The sequence below is a fragment of the Cebus imitator genome, unplaced genomic scaffold, assembly GCF_001604975.1.
Source record: "Cebus imitator isolate Cc_AM_T3 unplaced genomic scaffold, Cebus_imitator-1.0 Scaffold4, whole genome shotgun sequence".
Classification (NCBI taxonomy): domain Eukaryota; kingdom Metazoa; phylum Chordata; class Mammalia; order Primates; family Cebidae; genus Cebus; species Cebus imitator.
In genome coordinates this window covers 13,167,010-13,191,303 of record NW_016107319.1, presented here as the reverse complement: position 1 = coordinate 13,191,303, position 24,294 = coordinate 13,167,010, and the positions used below count along the sequence as shown (strand labels likewise).

Below are 24,294 nucleotides of genomic sequence, written 5' to 3'. Positions count from 1 at the left end.
AAAATAAAAGCTATTAGAAGTGAAGAAAAAGCTCACTCCACAGGGACACAAGCTTTAAAGAATTTTTCTCTCTTCTATAAATCCAAGTTACCTGCCATGAACTTATTTTCACCACGGAAGCAGCTATGTATTTTTTTTAAGGCATTAAATAAGCCTTTTTTGTCCTCCTTCAGAGAAAGGGGTAAATGTGCATCCCACACAGAAGCACAGTTAAGATTACATAGGAAGCAACAGAAGAAGTTGCCTTTCACTTTGTCACTAGCATTGGGCGGGTGAGCGCGGAGGGAGGTTTCTGGGGAGACATCAACGCAGGGGAGGCAACCCACATAATTTCTAGGCACGCCACAACTCAATTACAGCCCTGAATTTTCTGGCTGCCTTTTCCAACCCATTGATTTCATCGTTGTAAAAGTGAGTTAAGAAATAATCTGTCTACATATGCTGTCACACATTCAAGCCTGGTCTTAGATTAAACTTCACAACACAGTAATTCCATGTCAAGGAATCATAACATTGCTGTGATGAGATGGCAAGAGGCTTCCGGGCTTGAGAAGTTATTACCCAGAGCCCAACCATGAAATGCCATGCAAAAAAAAAATTTGGTAAGAATGGAGAAAAGACAGACTGCCAATCTTAAGACCAAGATCTGCTTGGCTCAGTTACCTGGACTGATTATAATTCTTCATCAAACTGATAGCATGTTTACAAGGAAACATCAATAGCTACAGAATAGCAACGAAAATCCATGCCAACAATGGTTTTCCAGTGGTACTTTTCACACTTCCACGTAGTTTGCATCCTGCTAACATCGTGGGAAACACAGGGTAGTTATAATTCACTTATGAAAGCACATTTTCATAAAGAGGCATTCTATAGATGCTCTCTTGGGAACTGAGATTACAGAGTGCACAGCTGCTGTGAATGTCAACTATTCAACCTCGGCTTCTAATGAAATAAAGGTCTCACTGTAGTGAGTGGCCTCCCATCCCTTAATATGAGCCTATAGATGAATGTGGATATATGTGCCTGTGAGGTAAAATAGGAGAAAAATGAGCTCTACTTTGCTCATGGTTATTAGACTGCTCTTTTTCTAAGAAGATGGAACATTTTAGTAACTGTTTACTATTTCTCTTTCCACTGACTTTCCACAGACACTATTTATACCAAGACATTCCACACTCTTTTTTACTAAACCTATTTTTCAAAGCAGTTACAGATAAGAATACATATTGAACACACTAACAAATTGTCATGTTTCCTTCCTTTTGATGGAAAGATGGTCTATTTTTAAGCTGCAAGGAAAAAACTGATGACAAAAACAAAAACATAAACACAATGATAGATTTTCCTATGAGCCTAAACTGTGGCTAATAATGTCCATTTTATCTGTCTTGATCTCCCCATTTAGTCAGTTAAGAAGTCCCCAATTCACTTTAACATCCCTCCCAGATATCCATTTTATTTTTGCTCCCTAGTGCTAATTCTAGCCCACATCAACCTCAGCCTAAATTACTTAATCAGCCTTTTACCACAGCTGCCTTTCGGATTCCTACTGGCAGATTAAGTCAGATTCAGTTCCTTAAATATTGTTTTCAAAATGTTTTAACTCCTCTCCCTTGCTGAAAAATATTCAGTGGTTCCTCTTATCATTTTAAAACTAAAGTGCCTTTCCCTGGCTTTAAGAATATTATCCTGCAGCAGCAGCTAGAGTTCGAGTGCTTGCTATGTGCCACACATTATGCTAAACACACAACTGAACCTTCTCAACCATCCTCAGTAGTAGATACTATTATTACCCTGATTTTGTAGCTAATAAAATAGATTTAGAGAGGGTAGGCAATTTGCCCATGAGTATAGAGTCAGAATATATATTCCCCAGCCCAGGCTCCAATCCACCCATTCATCCCCCTTAGGCTGTCTCTCCTAGGTCCGGCTAAGTCTTCCATATCAGGTCCACCTATCATTCACAATCTTCAACCCTGTCCTCTTCTAATCAGGGGTTCTCCCCTGCTCTCACACCTGACTCTGGCTCTCTGCTGATGCCATGCCTCAGTCACGCTACTTCCCTCACCTGAAACCCTTTCCCTCCCAACTGCCAAAATAGCTCATTTCAAGGAAACCAGAAAGCCTCCACTACAGACTTCCCTTCCTCAGAGCTAGCACTGGGCACTTATTACCACATTGTTTTATATTTCACTGTAGTGATGAATAGAATGGAACAGAAAATCAGCTCCCTGAAAGGAAAAACTGTGTGGCAAGATGTGGAGCATATAAAAGCTCTTCAATAGATATATGGTATAATTCTGATTTTCATATCTAGTATAATAAAAACCACTAATAAATGGTAGAAACAAAAAGAAAAAACACTTCCAAATGGCTAACAGCATTCCATCGTTTGGAATAAAAAATCTACATTTAAAAAGACCTCAGAGTGGCCTGGTTTCTAGTTTTCTATTCTCTTGCTCATGCCTCAAAACTGAACCAGATTCTTTCAACCTACATAAGATGGCTAATTTATACCATTAGTATTGCTCTCGTTGATGTGTGATATTTAAATTTTAGTTAATTGTTCAAAGTTTTTTTTTTTTTTTTTTTTTTTGAGACGGAGTTTCGCTCTTGTTACCCAGGCTGGAGTGCAATGGCGCGATCTCGGCTCACCGCAACCTCCGCCTCCTGGGTTCAGGCAATTCTCCTGCCTCAGCCTCCTGAGTAGCTGGGATTACAGGCACGCGCCACCATGCCCAGCTAATTTTTTGTAGTTTTAGTAGAGACGGGGTTTCACCATGTTGACCAGGATGGTCTCAATCTCTTGACCTTGTGATCCACCCGCCTCGGCCTCCCAAAGTGCTGGGATTACAGGCTTGAGCCACCGCGCCCGGCCCAATTGTTCAAAGTTCTAATGTGATATTACTCAGGCTGAAAAGACCTCTATATATGACGTATTTGCCCTACTTTGATTTTAGAGACTCACCCAGATCAAGGTATGTTCCTACGTAGGACCCAAGGAAATGGTCACGTCTCATTGCTTATCCATCTCTGCCCCACTCAACAGTAGTATTTTCACTTTTTGCTGAGAAGGCTCTGTATCCTCACCATGGTATCTACCACGCTGTAGGACTACAATAACACATGCTCAGCAAAATGTGCTGCAGTTAGCACATTCATGATCCAAATGTTAAAGTGCCAACCCAACGATACCCAAGTAAGACCAACACTCAAATGCTATTAAATCCTGCCAATTGGCTTGCAAGATGATTTTGTTTTCAACTCGCTATAAGTCATATTTTTTTAAGTTGCTAAATAAGTAAGCTGCTATATTATGTTACAAAAGACGACAGGCACAGAATACTTAACTACACAAGAAGATACATATAAAACCCAGTTCTGTAAATGTCTAGTTCTGTTTAAAATTAGAGCTAGCATAAAGAAAGAGATTCAGATGGTAATCCTCTTCTCCCCAACTCCCCAAATCTTTGCTTAAAATTTCTTTTGCCTTGAATGAAAAATAACAAAGATCACTTTGATCTCATATAGCCTCCTGAACTTTCCTTGTATCTGGGGGAATTACAACAAACACAACACCCCCTCTTTATGTAATAGACTGTAAGGACGTGCATTTGGGGTGGGCGAGAGAAAACAAACACACAACACATACTTAACATTTTTAGAGTTATCTTACTAGTAGTTCTAAGGAAATGAAAACATGGGATATAACTTGAAAATGAAATGAAAGCAAACCTTTGATTTCTAATCTTCTTTTTACCACTTAGCAGACCTCATATTTTGCTTTTTCATAACTGACTTAGCCGAATCTACTCAGCTTTGATGTTCATGAGATTATGAAATGCTATATGAAAAATGAGCAATATGGCTTCACCAAAATAAAAGATGAGAATCTCAAAAAGATTTAACAGCTGCTCTAACTTAAGAAAACTAGCCCAATACAATATCCATTTTAGTTCATATTAATCATCAATAAACATCCGTAAGCAAGTAAGTAGAATTTTAAAGTCTTTTGCAAGTTTAATATTAATCATATATTACAAAGAAAAATAATGGGCATACACAGTATGACTATGGCTAAACGTGCCAATGCCAATGGAAGTTTTTACCAAAGTAAAGATACTCAGTTTATTTAATTAAACTGGTCATCCCTCAATTGGGAGTCGGGGTGAGGTTGAATGAACATAACAAAAAGCATGTCTCACAGCAGAGGAAAACCCCTCCTGCTTCATGCAGGCTGGTTTTCCTGCATCCAGGCCTGTCCTACTGTGGTTCATGCTCTAACAGGCTAGCTGACTCTTCACGAATGTTTTTTTGATCTGCCTGATGTTGAACTGAAACCAGTTCCTAGCGTGTTCCAAGACTGGCTGTTTGGGACCTCACATAGTTTCATATGCTACTCAACATAGGAGAAGAAATAATATACCACAAACCACTTCACTCAAATACCAAATCTCTGACCAAATCATAGGGCTGAAGAACATCTCCAGTCATCCAAGCCAGTTCCTCGAATCTTGGCAGATAGTCTACCTAACTTTAAGGCAACAATTATTCATCCTGGATTTAATTAAGTCAAATTTAACTTATACTACAATGAGTCAAGGGGGTCAGCATATTCATATGCACATTTTCTATCTGTCCCATAAAAACTAGAACATTTGGAAAAATAATCAACCAAAGTTGTCTATAATGCATATTTTAGCCCAAACTAGATTAACATGGGAAGTCACTTCACCATTAACAATAAGAAAAAAATACAGAAAAAATATTAAACCTTTTGAAATCTTCAAGTCATTTTGACTATTATATGATTCAAGCTACTTTAAAAAAAAAATTAAGTCCTAATGACAATATACCTTCTTTTGAAAGTAAAGTTTTCAATATGCTAAGTGACTTTCAATAACATGAATAGTTTTTTTAGTATTCTTTCCCTGTATGCTTCCTTTCAAATAAATATAATCACTTTTCTTCATTTTTTTTCTATAATATGTACAACATAAAAGACTACAACCCTACTTTGTTCTCTCTGAGATAACTTTTTTTTCACACAACTAAATCTTAACTACAAAAAACTGAGGGCAAGGGAGAATAATAGTTTTAAGTTGACTTATAATATAACCTCTAAGATAAGATAAAATCACTCTATGACCAAACTTAAGAGTTTTCCTGATTCTGACAACTTTCCCAAACAAAAAACAAACAAACAAAAAAAACCACTATGTTGCAACCAAGGATGAATATAAAGCTATAAAATACTTCATAAAATACAAAATGTAGAACAAATCATATAAATAATGAATGTAAAAACCAGGCTAAAGAAGTTTAGTATCTGACAATCTTTTACCTTAAAAATCAAGTGATTGTAACGAATTATCACCCACAAGTTAGAAAGTCTATGATTATTCACTAACTTGAGTGTTCCCATAAGAGATGGTGCCAAATACCACTACAGAAGCTTCTTACCATTAATAATCACTTAGCAATCCAATGATCAAAAGGTGAATCCACTAAACAAATGTGACTGGATATTATGATTCCATTGCTAAGAACATCAAAATAGTAGAAGTGATCCTAAGACAAAAATGTCCTTCTTTAATCATCTCCCTCATGAAACACAGTCAATTCCATTTTGCTCAAGCGCCAATGAGCCATTTGAGGTATTCTGTGTCCTCTTGATTTCTTTTTCCTTTCCTACTTTCCAACATTTGCTTATTTCATTATTTATTAACACTTCCACCAGAGGACAAGTGAGATGTAAGAGAAGGTGCAATTCAAACCAGTGAGTTTTACTCCTTATTAGCAACTCTGCTGAGAAAGAATGAATGTGAGAAAGAGACAGAATTAAAAAGTTAGCGGGGATCAGATCTAAAAGGAAGTTCTGAAATTATAGCTTAATTTTGATGATTCATGCCCTTCCACTGGAAATTAAGTATCTGTGTACGTATGTCTTAAGCAATATAAAAGAATCCCAGAACGTTTTAACCCCCCTGTGTCATTACAGGAGGCATTCCGAGTCTTCCTAGAGATACCTGTAAGTCAGGTGAGCTGAAGACAGTTGTCACCTGCTTTCGTGAATCTCTGGACATTAACCGCCTGGCCATGTGCACATGCAGATACCTATGACAGTGGCACTGTATTTCTTCCCATCCTCATCCCCTTCCTTCCTCTGCTAATCATCTCACACTTCCCAATTTTTTTTTAAAAGGACCAAAAGAAGAAGAATGAAGTCTACTTGCGAATTCAGCAAATGTTCCCAATAAAGAGAAAAGCCTCACAACACAAGTCACGGCTTCAGGCTGCACGCTGAAAACCGAGGTTTGGATACCAGAATCATCTTATTCTCACATCACTAACCACACGGTTACAAATCAGCAATGCGAGGCCTGTGCACGGCTCCCAGTCTTGTTTTATATGGATCAGTGTTGAAAACTCAGATTTCTAGGCTCTGTAAAAACTGGGCAATCTGGCAACACTGAAACAAAACGGCCACATGGCAACAATTAGCTGGCACAGGGTGGCTCAGATGGGACGCGAGAACTTCCACTGGCCAGGGTTCCACTGCAGCCCAGTTCCCACAAGCCTGGCCCGGGTAGGCAGGTCAACTTGCCACGCCTGCCATAAGATGAAGCATTCTGCCTGATGAGAAAGTCAGAAAAATGGGGCAAGTAAGACACACAAGCTGTAAACGCCTGTGCGATGGTGAACTGTGCCTTTAATCTAGATGCATTTAACATGAGACTCCATCCGCTTCTCTCATAAAAGATCTGCTTTAATTTTAGTTCCCCTTCCATTTGTCTCAGGGTTATGTAACCTCACAGGAGGTCACACAAGTCTCCAAAAAAAGAAATTTAAGCTGTCTTTTAAAAATAAAAAAAGAACCATGCATAACAAAGACAAACAAAACTGAAACTTGCGTTATCTCCTTGACAAAAAAGCTTCATTCTCCCTGTTAATCTCAAAATTATAATCTTAAGGGAAGAAGAAATTAAAACACAGATGACAGAAAACTGTGGCCTTCCCTGAGGACATATGCCATACTCTCAACATGCTGTCAAGCAAAAAATATCATTAATATCTTACTATCTTCCAGCTCAAGACAAAGATTGTAGACGGCCACGGGCCTCTTGGTTCTCTGGCCTTGTCTCTTCGACTGCCTTGGTGGTGCATTCGGGGGTGATGACGACAGGCAGGTGGGCTCAGGGAATGTGGTATCAGGCGGTGTCCGAAAAATCTGCCATCAAATCATAGAGGACATGAATTACCCACCATGAACAGAAACCTGTATGCAAACCAGTATCACATTTGATTCAGAGTTCATTCAATTCAGGCTAGAGCCCAAAATCCATTCCCTCAAATGAAGGGAGGTCATAGCCTTTTATTTTCTTAATAGAAGATTCCAAAATAAAAATTTCTGATTAAATTTAAGTCAGAACAACATCAGATTGTTACACATCAAATAAGTCATTCCATAACTAAACAAGCACAACTATCTTTAGCAGGTATAGACAGTAGCACAGCCCTTCATCTCCAAAGGAAGCGGCCAGCATAAAACATTAAAAACAAATATTCCATTAAATTTTACAGAAGGTTATATTTACACCAAAATGTTGGTCTCAGTTTTTTCCAAACTACGTAAACAGAAACAGATGACTGCAAATACTTTTTACACATTTAAAAACAGCCGATGCTTATGAAATTACCTTTCTAGATTCCCATTTATATTTTTCATAAAATGTTTTCTAGATTTTATCAATTCATTTAATACCCTCTAACCCCTCTTTTATTTCCCCTTTCATTTATGAAACCCAGAATATTAGCACCTTAATTTATCTACAATGTCATTCATATATCAGTAATAATAACATTAATTAAAATCTGCTGCTCCTTTGCTTAGCAAATTTCTTTTTAGAAAACCAATTTGTGCCACAAGGGAAAGTGTATCATACAGAAATTATTGACAGTAGACCCTCCACAGCTGCCAAGACCTCAGTTCAGAGGTTTCTTTCCAACAAAACTGCAGACCCTTCATCCTTCGATAAAGTCATAAAGTAGAATACATTAGAGATATCAACATAACAGAAGCTGCATCTCCAAAGGGCTGACATTCCTCAGGTGGAAGCAGAAAACAGGAAGAAAGCCAGTTAGCTTTAAACAAAACATGAATATAAAACCCTCAAATAGCTAATGTATGCAGGGCTTAAAACTGAGAGGGCAGGTTGATAGGTGCAGCAAACCATCATGGCACATGTATACCTATGTAACAAACCTGCACATTCTGCACATGTATCCCAGAACTTAAAGTATAATTTTAGGAAAAAAGTACTGTGTAAATGTCCCACCACTGTTTTATATATTTTTAATATTAAAAGAAACAGTGGCACACAACCTGTGATACAAGTGAGGGTGTATCACTCACATTACTTGTTCAGTGTATTGCTGAACAACTAACAACGATGTTGGAGATTTAATTGAACAGTCTAAAAGTTCACACCTAAAAACTATTATATACCAATAAAAATAAACTATTTCAAGAGAGCATTTCCTTTATAGTACCATACTGCCCCCTCATGAGTAAATGAAATTTTTAAAAAATGATTTATATTACTATAGACAAATATGTGCTAGTGAACATTTAATTTATTGTTCCAACTGGTAACGTGCTAACACCATGTTTCCACAAAATCTGTGTTCCAGTAGGCCACTCTGGTCAACAGCAAACTGCTATCTGCCTGAAAAACCCTCTGCTGCCTGGACTACCATCCACAGCTGGGTTTACTGCCATCTGTCATTGTTCAGATGTAAGAAGGTTGTGGGGTGGTGGGAACAGGAGAGCAGTTAGGTTGAGAAGTCCGATAATAGTGAAGGAGAGAAGAAAAAGGCCAGGGAACATGACTCCAATGGGGAAAAAAAAGGCACCTGTAAGCAACATTTAAAACAGCTCCCTGGCTTACCTATTAATATGTTTGAGGTTTACAGATACAGCCAGTGGCTCCGGGATGTCACCAGAATAGAACACCAAACCATACACAGAGCGAGTATATCCAAAGCATAAATTAGCAATGAAAAAGTTATAATCCAACAACTGGTGCTGGATAGATGACAACCTTCCAAACACATCTCCTTCTAGGATCATGCTGACGGCAACGGTGCAAATGCTGAAAACTGTCCCACTTCTTTCCTCCAATTTGAAGTAAGGGTGTTGGGGAAAGGGTGTGGGAGGTGAGACATGAAGGCAACCCCAATCTTCAGAGCCAGACTACCAAGCAAAATGAGACCCTGCTGAGGACTGACCTTAGTTCTTCCCAGCACCTCAGTCCAAATCCCAGGGCTGGGTCCACCGCAGGCTGGTCTCCAGAAATCTTAGGCACTGTTTAGCTCACGTCAGAGTATTTTGGAATGGGGACCAGGCTTTGGGGTCTGTTTTGTTTTCTTTGGTTTACATCTTAAAGCTCCTCAGGTGATTCTTTTGTGTAGCCAAGACTAAGAAACAGTGATTTAGATATAGGCATTCCACAGTTATTTTACACTTGTCTTGGATGAACAAAAGTCAAAATCAAAACACCAGAAAATGGAAGTGTAAATGAGTTCAACCATTGTGGAATACAATTTGGTGATTCCTCCAAGATTTAGAAACAGAAATATTAATACCATTTGACTCAGCAATCTCATTACTGGGTATATACCCAAAGAAATGCAAGTCCTTCTGTTATAAAGATACATGCATGTACATGTTCACTACAACACTATTCATAATACTGAAGACATGGAATCAACCCAAATACCCATCAATAATAGACTGGATAAAGAAAATGTGGCACATATACACCATAGAATACTATGCAGTCCTGAAAAGAAACAAGATTCTGTCCTTTGCAGGGACATGGATTGAGCTGGAAGCCATAAACCTCAGCAAACGAATGTAGGAACCAAACAAAACAAACACTGCATGTTCTCACTTATAAGTAGGAGCTGAACAAGGAGAACCCATGGACACATGGGAGGGAACACACACTGGGGCCTGTTGAGGGGCAGGGGCAGGGAGAGCATCACGAGGAATAGCTAATGCATGCTGGGCTTAATACCTAGGTGATGGGTTGACATATGCAGCAATCACCATGACAAACATTTACCTATGTAACAAATCTGTACATCCTGCACATGTACCCCAGAACTTAAAAGTTGAAGCAAAAAAAAAAATTTCATAAAATTTGGCACTGTACACATATAATCAATTCCTTGGACCTTGCCAAGTCCTAATAAGGCATAAAATATGTCTAAGATTCTAAACACCAACCACACCCTCAGTAAGCTCTATGTTGTATAGGCTAAACAATCCAAATCCAAAACTCTGAAATCTGAAACACTCCAAAATCTGAAACTTTTGAGTGCTGAAATGACACTCAAAAGAAATGCTCATTGGAGCATTGTGAATTTCAGATTTTCATATTTGTAATACTCAACTATTACACATAATACAAATATTCAAAATAAAAAAATCAAAATTCATAATACTTCTGGTCCCAAGCATTTCTATGAAGGGATACTCCACCTGTATTAGCATTTGATAAAGCTACTAGCATCCCAATTAACATGGTTAGCAAATCACAGATGCTGATCTGAAATAGCACTATCCTGGCTTTTAAATCTTAACAGCTATGGAAGTTTAGACATATTTCCTAACACAGTGTATCTCATCTTCTCATGTGTATAATGAGAACCACAATGCCTGTACTATAGAGATTAAGTGACATCATGTTTATAAAGTGTTCAGCACAGTGCCTAGCACACAGTAACCAGAAATAAATGGTAGCTAGTTGTATTTGTAATATAACTGCAACAGTAAACAATTATAAAAATTAATTCAGACCCTCATGACTCCATTCAACTGCTGTTTTAGGGAGCACTAATTTCTTGGAGTCGTGAATATTCCCCAAATTCAGTACTTTGAGCCAAGTTATTCTAAAGTGCTCTGGAAAAGGACATCAAGCAATGGGCTAAAGAAAAGTAACATGGAGCACCTTTTCAAAATCCCCAGGTAATCTAGAATCAAACAACTGTTTCCTATATTTATTTCTGCATTTTAGCACTGAAATTTTGGATGCAAATTATTTCCTAGCTCATTTAATACATTTAACATTTAATAAATACCTATTAGGTGGCAAGATTTCTCATAAGCAGCTTAACAATCTCAACAGCCTTTGAGGTGAGTACTGCTCCCCACATTTTACAAATAAGAAAAGCTCAAAAATTAAACAATTAGCACAAGCCTCCACGGATTCAAAATGGTAGAGTTGGCATCCGAAGTCAGCTTTTATTCCAAAGTGCCTGCTGCCAAACTATAAAAATATTATAGGTTTATGAAACAAACAACATTTAATTCTTAGGGAAAAATATCACCAGCTAGTACTGTGTCTGTTTAAAAAGAGTAAAATGGGGAATAGCTACATAAACTCACCATCACTGTGTTCTACCCTTCTACACGTTCTGAGAAGGTATTACCTTCATATGCATTTACTTTGTTTTTCAATGCCCCAGTTCTGAAGCCCTTTTTTTTTTTTTTTTTTTTTTTATGATACAAAGCCATATTCTGCTGGTCTCTCTGAAACACCAGGATTGACTTAAAGGGACATTGTTTCTAGATCTACAAGAAGAGCAAATAGCAAAAGCATTTGCTTTAAAATTCTGACCTGTGATTTTGGCAATCAAATTCTAGAAGATAAAATGTAGCTTATCTTATTCTACATTGCCAAGATGTGTGTCATCTCTAAATATAATACTGATTTGCCAATTCTAGAACCACTGCCTGGATGCAAATTCTTCTTAGTGCCCAGGTCTCTTTCTAAGATTATCCAGCTCTCCCAACTTTTCTGGCATCACACCTCTTGTTCTAGGAGAGATGAACTCATCTTAAGCAATATTGAGAATTCAGAGATTACATCTATTCAAAACTTATTTTTCTTCCCTAGGGTAAAAATTGCTTCCTGGCACCTACATATTTACAACATAAGAAAAACTCAAATCTGATAATTCAATGACAAAAAACACTTCACTCGTAGGCATGCCAGGTAAAGAAGTGCTTGCTTACTCGGGTCTCCTAAAAGTGCCAGCACAAACAGAAGTCTGGCACTGCTGTTCAGAGTTACAGATTCCTAAGACACAACACAATGGATGTTTATTCCCATGGGACTCAGCCATTTGTTTAAATCCCTCCCCAAGTCCTTCATGCTCTGCTACCAGGGGCCACATGTGGAAACGACTGCACCACTTCTGCCAGAAATACTTTGCTGATGATCTCTGAAAATTTTGCTTTAGCATACAACTCAAACTTGCAGCCTTTGATGCAAGATGGTCTTGTTTCAGAGACCCAACAAGATGGTCTCCGAAAATTTTGCTTTAGCATACAACTCAAACCTGCATTTGATTCAACTGAATTAATAAAAACTCAAGTCCACAGTATCTATCTACGTAATGATATCACACTTCCTCTCCCTGAATTCCTTTACATACACACAGACACTCACATATATACATATAGGGTTCCTGGCTTGTAACTATCGCAGCTCTTATAATAATGTTGGGATGTTTTAGCCTTAAAAGCAGGCCTGAGAAAACGGAATCTCTCTCATTCTCTCAATCTCTTTCTCTCTCTCTCTCTCTCGGAAGGTCAAGAAATTCTCTGACCTTCCTTGTCTGACTGCAGGTCATAAGACCTCCATTTCAGAAGGGGTCTCACTCCATATTCTGGAAGAGGAAATGATGTACAGAGAGGCCAAGAAGAATCTGAACAGTCAGGCGTTGTTGGGTTTCTCTATCTCAGTCCATTAGCAATTGTACAAAAAGGGTACAACAAAATTGTACCCTTTTTGTACAATTTTATTTCTGATTAGTGGTCAATCATGCCCATTCAATAAAGTCTCCATAAATGGCCCAAGAGGGTAGGGTATGAAAAGCTTCTGGAGAGCTGAACACAGAGGTTCCTGGAGGGTGGTGCATCAAGGGGAGGCATGGAAGCTCTGCGCCCCTTCCTCCATAGCTCAGCCTATGCATCTATCTGTATTCCTTGCATTATCCTTTATTTTATTTTTACTTCTCTGAGACAGAGTTTCACTCTGTCACCAAGGCTGGAGTGTAGCAATCTGGGCTCACTACAATCTCCGCCACCCAGGCTTCAATGATTCTCCTGCCTCAGCCTCCCAAGTAGCTGGGATTACAGGCGTGCACCACCACACCCAGAGTTGTTTTTTTTTTTTTTTTTTTTTTTTTTTAGTAGAGAGGAGGTTTCACCATGTTGCCCAGGCTGGCCTCAAGTGATCTGCCTGCTGCGGCCTCCCAAAGTGTGCAATATCCTTTATAATAAATCAGTAAATGTGTTTGAGTTCTGTGAGCCACTCTAGCAAATTAATCAAAACCAAAGCAGGGGTTGTGGGAACCCCAAGTGGAAGCCAGTCAGTCAGAATTTCTGGATGCCTGGACTTACAACTGGCGGGTAGTCTTGGGGAATAAGCCCTCAATCTGTGGCATCTGACGCTACCTTCAAGTAGACAGTGTTAGAATGGAATGGGAGGACACCTAGCTCGTGCTCACTGCAGAGCTGATTGCTTGCTTGGTGTATGGGGAAAACCCCCACACACCTCGACAAAGAAATTTTCTGTGTTGATCGCTGTGGTATAAAAACAGGGGAAAAAGCAATTTGCATTTTTTTCCTCTTTAAGTCTTTTCTTTCTTTCAGAGACAGGGTCTTGCTCTGTTGCCCAAGCTGGAGCACAGTGGCACAATCACAGCTCGTTGCATCCTTGAACTCCTGGGCTCAAGCATTCCTCCTCCTGCCTCAGCCTCTTAAGTAGTTAGGACTTCGGGTGTGTGCCACCACAACCAAATGATTTGTCATGCTTTTGTAGAGACAGAGTCTCTTTCTATTACCCAGGCTAATCTAAACTCCTGGTCTCCAGTGATCCTCCCACTCCAGCCTCTCAAAGCACTGGGATTACAGGCACGAGTCACAGCATCTAGCTCCAGTAATTCTTTTTTAAAAAGATGTTTCTACCAGTGAGTTCCCTGGTCCTTATTATGATAGGAAGATTATAAGTATGTCTGTATATTCCTGTCATTTCAAATAATAACAGTACCAGCTTTTGGGTACTTGCCACATGCCTGACATTACCACAAGTCCTTGACTTACGAAGATTCGAACTGGCTTCCCTCACTCCACTGTACATGTCTGGGCCACTGCGTTCCATTGCCTCCAACATCACTCAATCATACCAAGCCCCATTCACAGTGTGACCTCTGTGCTGATGTCTTACTTCACAGAACTATACTTATCCATAAGCAGACAGAGGTATTTCCAGAAGACAGCTAGAATCAATGCAGACTCTCCAAAGTTAACACAGAAAGGAGGGACAGAAATCAAATGTCCAATCTTCTTTCTAAAATAGCATAGTTACAAAATGACCAAAGAAGACTTTCAGCTTTAGAGCCTACAGGTTTAAACAAACCCTGATCACCTTGAGGTTGCATGAGTAGGTTGGCTCCAAGGTAACCCAACTTCCACCTACAACTTAACCTCAGAGTAGCAACTATATGAACAGTACACGGAGAGCACTGAAAATCTTTTCCAGCTCTCTGTCCTTGAATCACCATGACTAAATATGGATCCTTTCTAGAAAACTTAACTAGAATTAATGACAGGGTCTGACAGTAAAATACCAGTTGGGTTCAGGCTTGAGGCCAGAAATATTCTAAGGCTTCATGTTTGTTCTAGTTCATTAAAACTCAGAATGTCGGAGCTGGAAAGTATGCTGGTTATCCCTTAGGCCAACCCCATTATTTCACAGTTGGGCAAACTGAGACTCCGTGGTTAAAGGTTTGCTCATATTCACACGACTAGTCAGTGGCAGGGTCAGACCTTACCTCCAGAGCAGGCCTCAAGGCCAACTGCTAATTCCTATCTTGCTGGCTGTGACCCTTTCTTTCCAACGAAGTACCCTTCATGCATGTACTTCCTCTCTGGGGCAGATTTTGCTGAACAGCTGAAATTCCTCAAAGCGATTTCCCATGCATTACAGATAAAAGAGTTTGACAGTAGAGCAAGTTAAGGGTCCTGTTTGGAGTCCTGCTGCTACCTCTCAGTATGAGGCCCTCTCTACCATGTCCCAGGAGATGGAGAAAGGCAGCCAGGAGAAAAGAGAGGGAAGAAGGGAACAGGAGACATTCCCCTGCCAGGAATCATCCATCCCACAGGCTCGGGCCCTGACTTAGCATGAGCTTTTCAAAAAACATCTTCAACTTTGGTTTATAACTAAAAGAAGAAACAAGTATGTTTCTGCAATATATCATATTGGTAGAGTTTCTATTTTTCCTTTTTTTTTTTTTTTTTTTTTTTTTAGGCAGAGTATTTTTTTTTTGCTCTTGTTGCCCTGGCTGGAGAGCAACGGCACTAGTTCGGCTTACCATAACCTCCACCTCCTGGGTTCAAGAGATTCTCCTGCTCCAGCTTCCCAAGTAGCTGGGATTACATGTGCGCACCACCACACCCAGCTAATTTTATATTTTTAGTAGAGACAAGCTTTCTCTATGTTGGTCAGGCTCGTCTTAACTCCCGACCTCAGGTGATCTGCACTTGGCCTCCCAAAGTGCTGGGATTACAGGTGTGAACCACCACACCAGGTTGATTTTCTGTTTCTCTAAATTTTTTTAGGTTTTATTTCAGGAAACATTTTCATACCCCTTTCCCAAGTTCCAGTGGGACATACCATGTTGATGTCAGTAGCACTCTACATGCAAAATAGAGTGATACATAATCAAGTTTGTTGAATATTAAATATTTCAGCACATTGACAACTTTCATCAATTGGACTTCATAAAGTACAACACACTCCAGAATTACTCCACCCACGGGCATTTTCAGTGCCACTAACTATGGACACAACATCAGTGCCAACAGAGTATTAACTTTGATACCATGCTCGGAACCAAAAGGCATTCAAGAAATTTTCAAATTTTCACTACATAAACGTTCTCCCCATCTATATAAGGTGAACCTCTTCTGATTAAGCCAAAGCTGCATCACTGTTATGTTCATGGTGTGAACATTTATCCCCAATTATAAAATGTTGTTTTCTGCTTTGCAAACCTTTAAAAACACTCCAGGTGCCGCTCTATCAATTTGCACCTGCAAACATTTGGAAAACACAGCATATGATTTCCGAAGTTAGAAGGATACACTTCTCCAAATATAGCTATATTGTTGACTTTCATAACCCAAATGTCTACAAATACCCTTTGGTGAAGAAAAAGCCAAAGCTGTTTTTTCAAATGTGTCCTTTGTTCACATGCAAACAAAAAGTTTACATTTCAGTAATAAACGCCTCGAATAACATTAATAAAATATACTCTATGTCAACTATAAGGCATACTCCATACACGACATTCCTTTTTTTTCTCCTCTTCTTCCTCCTCCTTCAATGTTGGTTACTTCTTTTGAGGTTCCTTTTCTTCTCTCTTTTCACCCTTCTTTCGGAGCCTCAAGTCTGCCTTAAAAACCACTGGGTCCTACCAGCAGCACAGTAGAAAACAGAGTAAATGTACCATGGGCAGTCCCAAAGACCTGAGGATCCCCATGAAGAGGACCTCCTCCCCTGGGCTAGTAAGAACCCTGATAAAAAGGAGTCCTCCTTAAATGACACTGGTCAAACTTTAACTTCAGTGTAAGTAAACACAGTTACAACTAACTTGACTCATCATCTCATGAAATTTCCAACGTGAATGGTATTATTCTTTTGGAATACAAGCCACAACCCTAGTCATTTGGGCAGGCTAGAGTAACTTTCCCTAGAAAGAAAAAATAAGCCATGGACCTATTCATTCTCCAAAAGGAAATGTGTAAATTTTAGTCACAGTGAAGAACACATCTCTCGAAGGCATGTATATGTATTTATCAGAATTATCTGAAACCTTTTACAAATATGTATGTTTACAGGAATGGCTTACATATTTAAGAGAGAATGCAATATTTTCTTTTTTCCATTTTCTTTTTTCTATTTTAGCTCTCATAAAAATAAAACGCCTAAAGCAAATCCATGTTTTGAAAGTGGTCAATGGTGGCACTTTATGACAAGCTGAACTGGGGGTGGGGAGCGGATTATTATCAGCCTTCATACTGAATCACTGTTTCTAAAATTTAACGAACAGTTTGTTTTTTTGAGATGGAGTCTTGCTCTGTCACCAGGCTGGAGTGTAGTGGCATGATCTCAGCTCACTGCAATCTCTGCCTCCTGGGTTCAAACGATTCCCCTGCCTCAGCCTCCCGAGTAGCTGGGACTACAGGCACGCACCCCCATGTTTGGCTAATTTTTTGTATTTTAGTAGAGACAGGGTTTCACCATATTGGCAAAGTAGTCTTGATCTCCTGGCCTCATGATCTGCCTGCTTTGACCTCCCAAAGTGCTGGAGTTACAGGCATTAGCCACCACGCCTGACCACTTTTGTTTTTAATTGATAAACATTTTTCCCAAATTACAATTTATTCATGTTACAAAGGTGATAACTAACACACATTATAGTCCTTGTAGAAATGTTGGTAAACACATAGAAGATCTTGAAAGAAGGTTAAAAAAACAGATACTTATCATCCCCACACAAGAAACACTTCTATAAAATGTTGATGACTATTCTTTAGGGTCTTTTTCCTTTACGTGCAATGTTTTGTCATTATAAAGAAGAAAACAGTCAATATATTTCATACAACTATATATGGATCTTAGGTTCCTAGAATTTATTCAGTCCCTGGTTATACATGAGACATGGCCTCCGCAATGTATGTGTTGGTCCAAAAGTAACTGGTTTTTACAATTACTTTTGCACCAACTTAACGCATCTATTAAGACTCAACTTTGAGGCAAGATTCAATTTCTAAACACATTAAGACACAGCTAGATTTTACCATCCAATTGAAATGTTTCTAATCAAGGGTTTAGAAAATCTGCAAGAACACATTTTAAAAACATTCCAAACAGCGCACTGTTCCTACTCTCACCCCTGTCAACTTAAGTCTATGTGAAGGTCACACATACTGGAGCCAGACACCAGACTCTCCTTCAGTGTGAACTGTGCAATTCAGTGTAAGAAGTCTTACCTATGATGACAAAGCATAATCTTTACCTCGCTCCTGCACCTTAAAAGGTATAAAGGTTCCCGCTTAGATTCTTGGATGATCCATTGATTTAGAACTTGCTGCCTCTCAGATATAGCAGCCGTGTCCCAAAAGCACAGGGGTAGATTTCTCCCAGTGGGTATCACTTCACTCAGGCCTTGGACCAATTTTGACATAAATGTTTGCAATCATAATAAATGAAGTAATGGCACATTGTCAGGTGCATCCCCTTAATTCACAGGAGAGAGGTCAGGATAACAGCCATAGAACCACACACACAGGAAAATAGAACACTATCATATATATTACTGTTGACATGCTAATAATTGTTCGGCACTTCCATCAGTAAGACACAACCCACCTGTCAAACTGGGTCATGCATGCTTATCTTTGTCCAAGAAAGGATTTTAAGAACCCAGCACTGTCTGTTCTCCTTATGTGTTCAGTTACTGGGAGATTAGCACATAAAGATTTTTACGTAATTCAAAACCCAACTAATAAACATAAAGGAGCTGACAATGAATGCTAAAACTAACAGGCTACAGTTTCCAAGGAACAGGATTCTTAAATATTCTCTCAGTATCTTCTGATGGATTGCCGTTAATTCCAAAGAGAAAATGGGTATATTTACAGTTAGGAAATAAAGCAGTCACTACCGGTGGCAATTTTAAAACATGGACACAAATCCTTTGACATTCTTTCTGTCAAGAGGTGGAGTCTATCTCCCCACCCCAGACTCCCCTAATCTGGGCGGGCTCCTGAGTGCTTCAATAAACAGCTGATGTGAAAGTGAACTATATATGACTTCTGATGCTCAATCATGAAAGGTCCTACAGTCTCTAGCTTATTTGCTAGAACACTCACTTGGAGCCCTTAGGCAGCCATGTCTGTGAGGAAGCTCAAGCTACATGAAAAGACCACATGTAGGTGCTGTGCTCAATGGTTCCAGGGGAGCCCAGCCTGTAACTCAGCTCAGTGTAGGCACCAGATATGAGTGCAGAAGCCTCCGGATGATTCCGGCCCACAGCTATTCAAAGTGTCCCAGCTGAAGCCCTAGAGGTCAAGAAGCAGAGACAAGCTAAACTCACCCTGCCTTGCCTCAATCTGTCTGTATATCATGAAAATAACAAGATTGGCTGTTTTAAAACACTAGATTTGGGGGTGGTTTGCTATGGTCTGATAAATAACCAGAATAACACCTAACCAAGGAATGAAGGTAAACTCCACCAATAATGGAACAGACTGACATCATGTGCCTCTTGATGTGACGCACTTAGAAGAATCAGCATCATTTATGTACCTCGCAAAAATACACAACTTGAATCTAATTATGAAGAGTCAAATTAAAGATCATTTTATAAAAGAATTGTCCTGTATACTTCAAAAGTGCCAATGTAATGAAAGACTAAGGCTGAGAAACTATTCTAAATTAAAGGAGACTAAGGTGGCATGGCAATTATTAAATATAATGTATAATTTATATTTAATAAATATAAATTTATTAAATTTATATTTATATATAATTTATATATATATATATATATATATATAATTTATATATAAATTTCCCCCTAGATTGGGGAAAATTTTTCTATTAAAAATGTCATTGAGTTTTTTATTCCCAAATAACTTTTGATCACGTGGATTATCTGTTGATAGTAAATGAAATTAGAAACTGAAATTGTTAAAATTTTACATATATGTATTTATTTAATACTAAACCATTACATATTAACACAACGATTTTTCCAAAGCAAAAATAATTCAGTGAGAAGATGGGCATTGTATCACATTTTGCAAACCTCTTTGACGTCTGACTTAACAGTAGACAGCCGGATTCTCTACCTACCTCTGCATTCAATGTCTTAATATCACAGGTCAGATTGTCTCTGGAAAACATCAGCCTACAACTTTAAAGAATGAGAGTGAAAAAGGCACTTATCAGAAAAATAGCTCTCACCTCACAGATACCTGAAAAGGTCTCAGGTGACCCCAGTTCACACTTTAAGAATTCAGTATTACATACTAATATAGTGTGTCTGATTAACAAGATTATAAACATCATACCCAACAGACACTTAGTATAACTACATTAATCTGATGAGGGCTTCTCAATCTCAGCATGATTAGCCTTTGCCCACTAAGTCTTTGTTGTGGGGGGACTATCCTGTGCCCTGTAAGATGTTCGGCATCACCCCTGGCCTCTATCCACTAGATATACACCAGTAGCACCACCACCCCAGTGGAGATCACCAAAAATGTCTCTAGACACTACCAGCTGTCCCGTTCAGGGCAAAATTGCTTGAGGTTGAGATCCATCACTTTAAACCTACAAAAACAATTTTAGTAGTATGTCTCAGAGCTCTAGTTCAGTATTTGTTAGCACTGGCTTTGCTTTCATCAGGAGATAACACGAAACTGGGAGAGATACTGAAAAATTTCCTGATCAAGAAGTGCGTCCAAGAAGCTTTCAACAGGTTGGAAACAAACAGACCAGCAATTCAAGATTAAACAGAAAAATCTATCAAGCAGTTCCTATATGTTTTAAAAAGCAGCTGCACAAGACTAGCATGGAGACTGTGTGCCTCAGGAGCAACAATGCAAAAGGTCAGCATGGTCAGGAAGCCAAGAATGAGGCCACCACAGGCCATGACTGCGTGCTGATAACCTTTTAAACAGGATTGACAAACACAGGGCACATCCAGAAGGAGGAAGATGCTAACCCCAAACTGCAGTCCTGATTGCCTGGGGCATTCTAGGGCCTCACATTTCAGTTCTACAGTAAGAGAATCACTGAGAAACACAAGTGTCTCCAAAGTGTGTGGCCAGGAAAATTCAAAACTAAGTCATGCAACTGGAGGAACCAGAAAGAAACCCAGCACGCCACAGAATCCATTTTTAAGTTCTAAAAGTATATCAAGTAGAAGAGGAATAACCTTATAAACCTTGAATTTGGCCCCAGAGGTTAAAACGGGAAATTTGGGTTGAGAAAATAAGAAGGTGTATCTCAGTTGAGTATAAGGTGGGGAAAAGCCTTCCGAAATGCTCAAGATACACAATGCTTGAGCAGGTGAACTTGGGAGACAGTGAGTTCTGTATCGGCGAACTTTTACAAAGTTAACACTGGGTGCTTTCCAAAGAGGTTCACACACTGCATGCAGGGCTTGAAGAGCTGACTCATGAATCTCTGAGGAAGAAGATACACACCCGTCCCCAGAAGATATCCTCACCAAGCTCTGAGAGCCAAGTGATTCATACTTCTCCTCCATACTGAGCAATCCTGTCAACCTGACCTTTCATCCTCTTCTGTGGGACACGGTAACCTTTCCCCCACCACTGATAAACACATCCTGTACCATGCTGGAATCTGAGCTCCCTTCCTTCCCTGATGACATCCACAGTGTAACCATGTGAACACTCCAATGGGGTTGCCCTGATCATTTCAGGGAGGACCTGTAATAGTCATCTCACCTTAATATTCATTTTATTCCGATTTTCTCTTTCCAAAAGAAAAGTGTGTCAGATAATAAGTATACACAAAAGGTTTACAAACTATAAGCATTTCATAAACATATGCATTAAAGTCATTCCAATTAAGCTCTCCAAACAGTAACCCTTTTCTTCTTCTACAGAGAGAGATTTTTGTCCAAGAACATGATGGTTAACCTCCTTGAATTTATAGAGTCCCACCGCACCTAGAGGCAGTGTCTCTTATTTTTCTACTTCCTATTATGCAAAAATATGTAAATCAAGAAAAGCTATCCAGGTAGTATAGTACTACTGAGTGCTGTTCAGAGAAAGGCCACAAAGGTCCACTGATAAGCAAAGCATGTATGAGGGGGAGGGCTGACGGGGAGGAAGAGAAGGGTATGCGGAAATGTTAGCCATGGGACTGACACTCCCAAATGCTGTGCTATGGTGAGACCATATAAAAAGAAGTTAACTAATCACCTGTTGGATTCTACACTGCATTTTCACTGTCAGAGTTTTTTTTAATCACACAAAAAGATGTGGATAACATAGTTATTCTTCCTTAAACACATCATCTTTTAAAATGTTCCCCTTTTTCCCCTTAAAAGTATTCTCTTCTGGAAGTCAATAAGAAGTCAACAGGGAAATCAAATTCACAAAACCAAAATTCATTTTCAGTGAAGCTATGGGACACAGCTTCTGTTTACTGATAACAAGTTTCTCTAATGCTCCACAGTGGCAGGCCACCAGCATTTTATTACGCTCAGAAGACTATGGCTTGGGAATGTGGGCATGGCAGAGCAACAATGATCAAATGCAGCTGGGGTCAGGCAAAAGACTGGAAAGAGCTGGAACACGCTGACAAGGGTCTTATATTTGATGTCCCTGCCACTTTGGTTGTCAGCTGGGTGCCTCTGTCTTCCTCATGTCATGCCTGCTAAACTCTGGGAGGACCAAGACGTTCTTTCACTTGTCCAGTGTCTGAATGGGAAAGCCAGAACAGCTGGGGCTGGCCAGGCACCTCTCCCTGTCTCTGCAGCCTCTCTAAGTGGCGGGCATGGGCTTCCTCAACGCTTGGCAGGCCCAGGGTGGCTGAACTTTTAACACGGCAGCTGGCTTCCTCCACAAAGAATGTTCCAAGAGGAAAGAAGTGGCAGCTGCCAGTGTTTGGGGCCTTCATTAAGAGTCAGTCCTGCCACAGAATAATGATCAAAACAGTCTCGGGTTCTACCCAGGTTAAAGGGAAGTAGATACTTAGACCCCCATATCTCTACAAAAGGAATGTGAAAGAAATTTGTGGCCAACTTTCATCTGCACTGAGACACATGTATTTCTTTTTCTCACCTAATACTGTGTACGCGTGTAACTAGACAATAATTTGCATGAGTAAAATAATCATTCCCAAAGTAACTTCAATCTATAAATGCTTCAAATTAACATAACCCGTTAAATAGGTCATACACATATAAATATTTCTCTCATTGCGTCAAGGTTTTGTCATCGAAGGACAAGACACAAGAACCTCATTCATGAGGAAGGGCATAAGGATGTAAAGTGTACAAACTCAAAGAAGAATCAGATTCACTGTTTAAAGTTTCTTCAAATGAAAACCTGGTCTCTCCAGCAACTTCCAGTTTTACCCAACAGAGTAGTCAAACTGGCTTATTTCTATACTCTGAGATACAGAAATAGAGAATTTGTTTTTCACTCATAAATTTTAATAACCACTCAGTTGGCTTTTTAGTCAAAGAAGAAAACCACAAAAGGACATAATAACTGACAATACCGATACATACAGAATACAGTAAAATTCACTACCCAAGCTTTCTTTCTCCCATGTATTTCTTTTTTTTTAAATAGAGATGGGGCCTCACTCTGTTGTCCCAGGCTGGTCTCAAACTCCTCGTCTCAAGCGATCCTCCTGCCTCAAGCCCTCAAAGTGCTAGGATTACAGGCATGAGCTAGCACACCCAGCTTATATATGTATATGAATACACAAGGGGTCCTAGTAGAGATACAGTTCCATACTTAATTATTATTCAGATACAAGCTGAATGCCCAATATAAGACATGCAGTGTTACAGACACTGAGAATAAACAAATAAGTGCAAAGACCCTGACGCATACATGTGCCTGGCATGTTCCAGGCATACCAAACAGGCCAGTGTGCCTGGAGTGTAGCAGTGAGGGTACGAAGATCAAGCTGGACCAGCAAGTGGCATGAGATTCTTTTTTTAATTTAATACACGTGAGACAGGATACCAGTGTCTTGGAGATGGTTCCACTTCTCACTGTATTAGTTTTCTATTGCTGTGCAACAAATTATCATAATCTCAGCAGCTGAAAACAAAACACTTAGTCTTATTATATTTTCTGACTCATGCTTTATATAAGGAAGCTATCAGTGATCTCAAAGGTCTCATGGGTCCAGAGGCTAAGCACAACTAAACTATGTCCTCTGCTCTGGAGGTCGTCAATCCACAAAGCTATAATCAAGGTGTCAGCCAGGCTGTATTCTGGAAGCTGGACTGGGGATCAGTCTGCTTCCAAGCTCATTCAGGTTGTTGGCACAATTCATTTCCTTGCAGTTGCAGGACTAAAGGCCATGGTTTTTGCTGACTAGGGGCTGGAGGCTGCCTCAGCTTCTAGAGGCTGCCTGCAGTTCCCTG

The 24,294-nt window shown here is 39.5% G+C and overlaps 1 protein-coding gene across 2 annotated transcripts in view; it reads right to left on the bottom strand.

Moving 5' to 3' along the window:
- Nucleotides 1-24,294, bottom strand: part of ARHGAP10 (Rho GTPase activating protein 10) — a 334,414-nt gene that overhangs the window by 39,704 nt on the left and 270,416 nt on the right. For both annotated transcript variants that reach the window (XM_017532769.1, XM_017532773.2), the window contains exon 19: nt 7,084-7,234. In XM_017532769.1, coding sequence (XP_017388258.1) covers nt 7,084-7,234 — 151 coding nt within the window. The remainder of the gene's footprint in view (nt 1-7,083; nt 7,235-24,294) is intronic.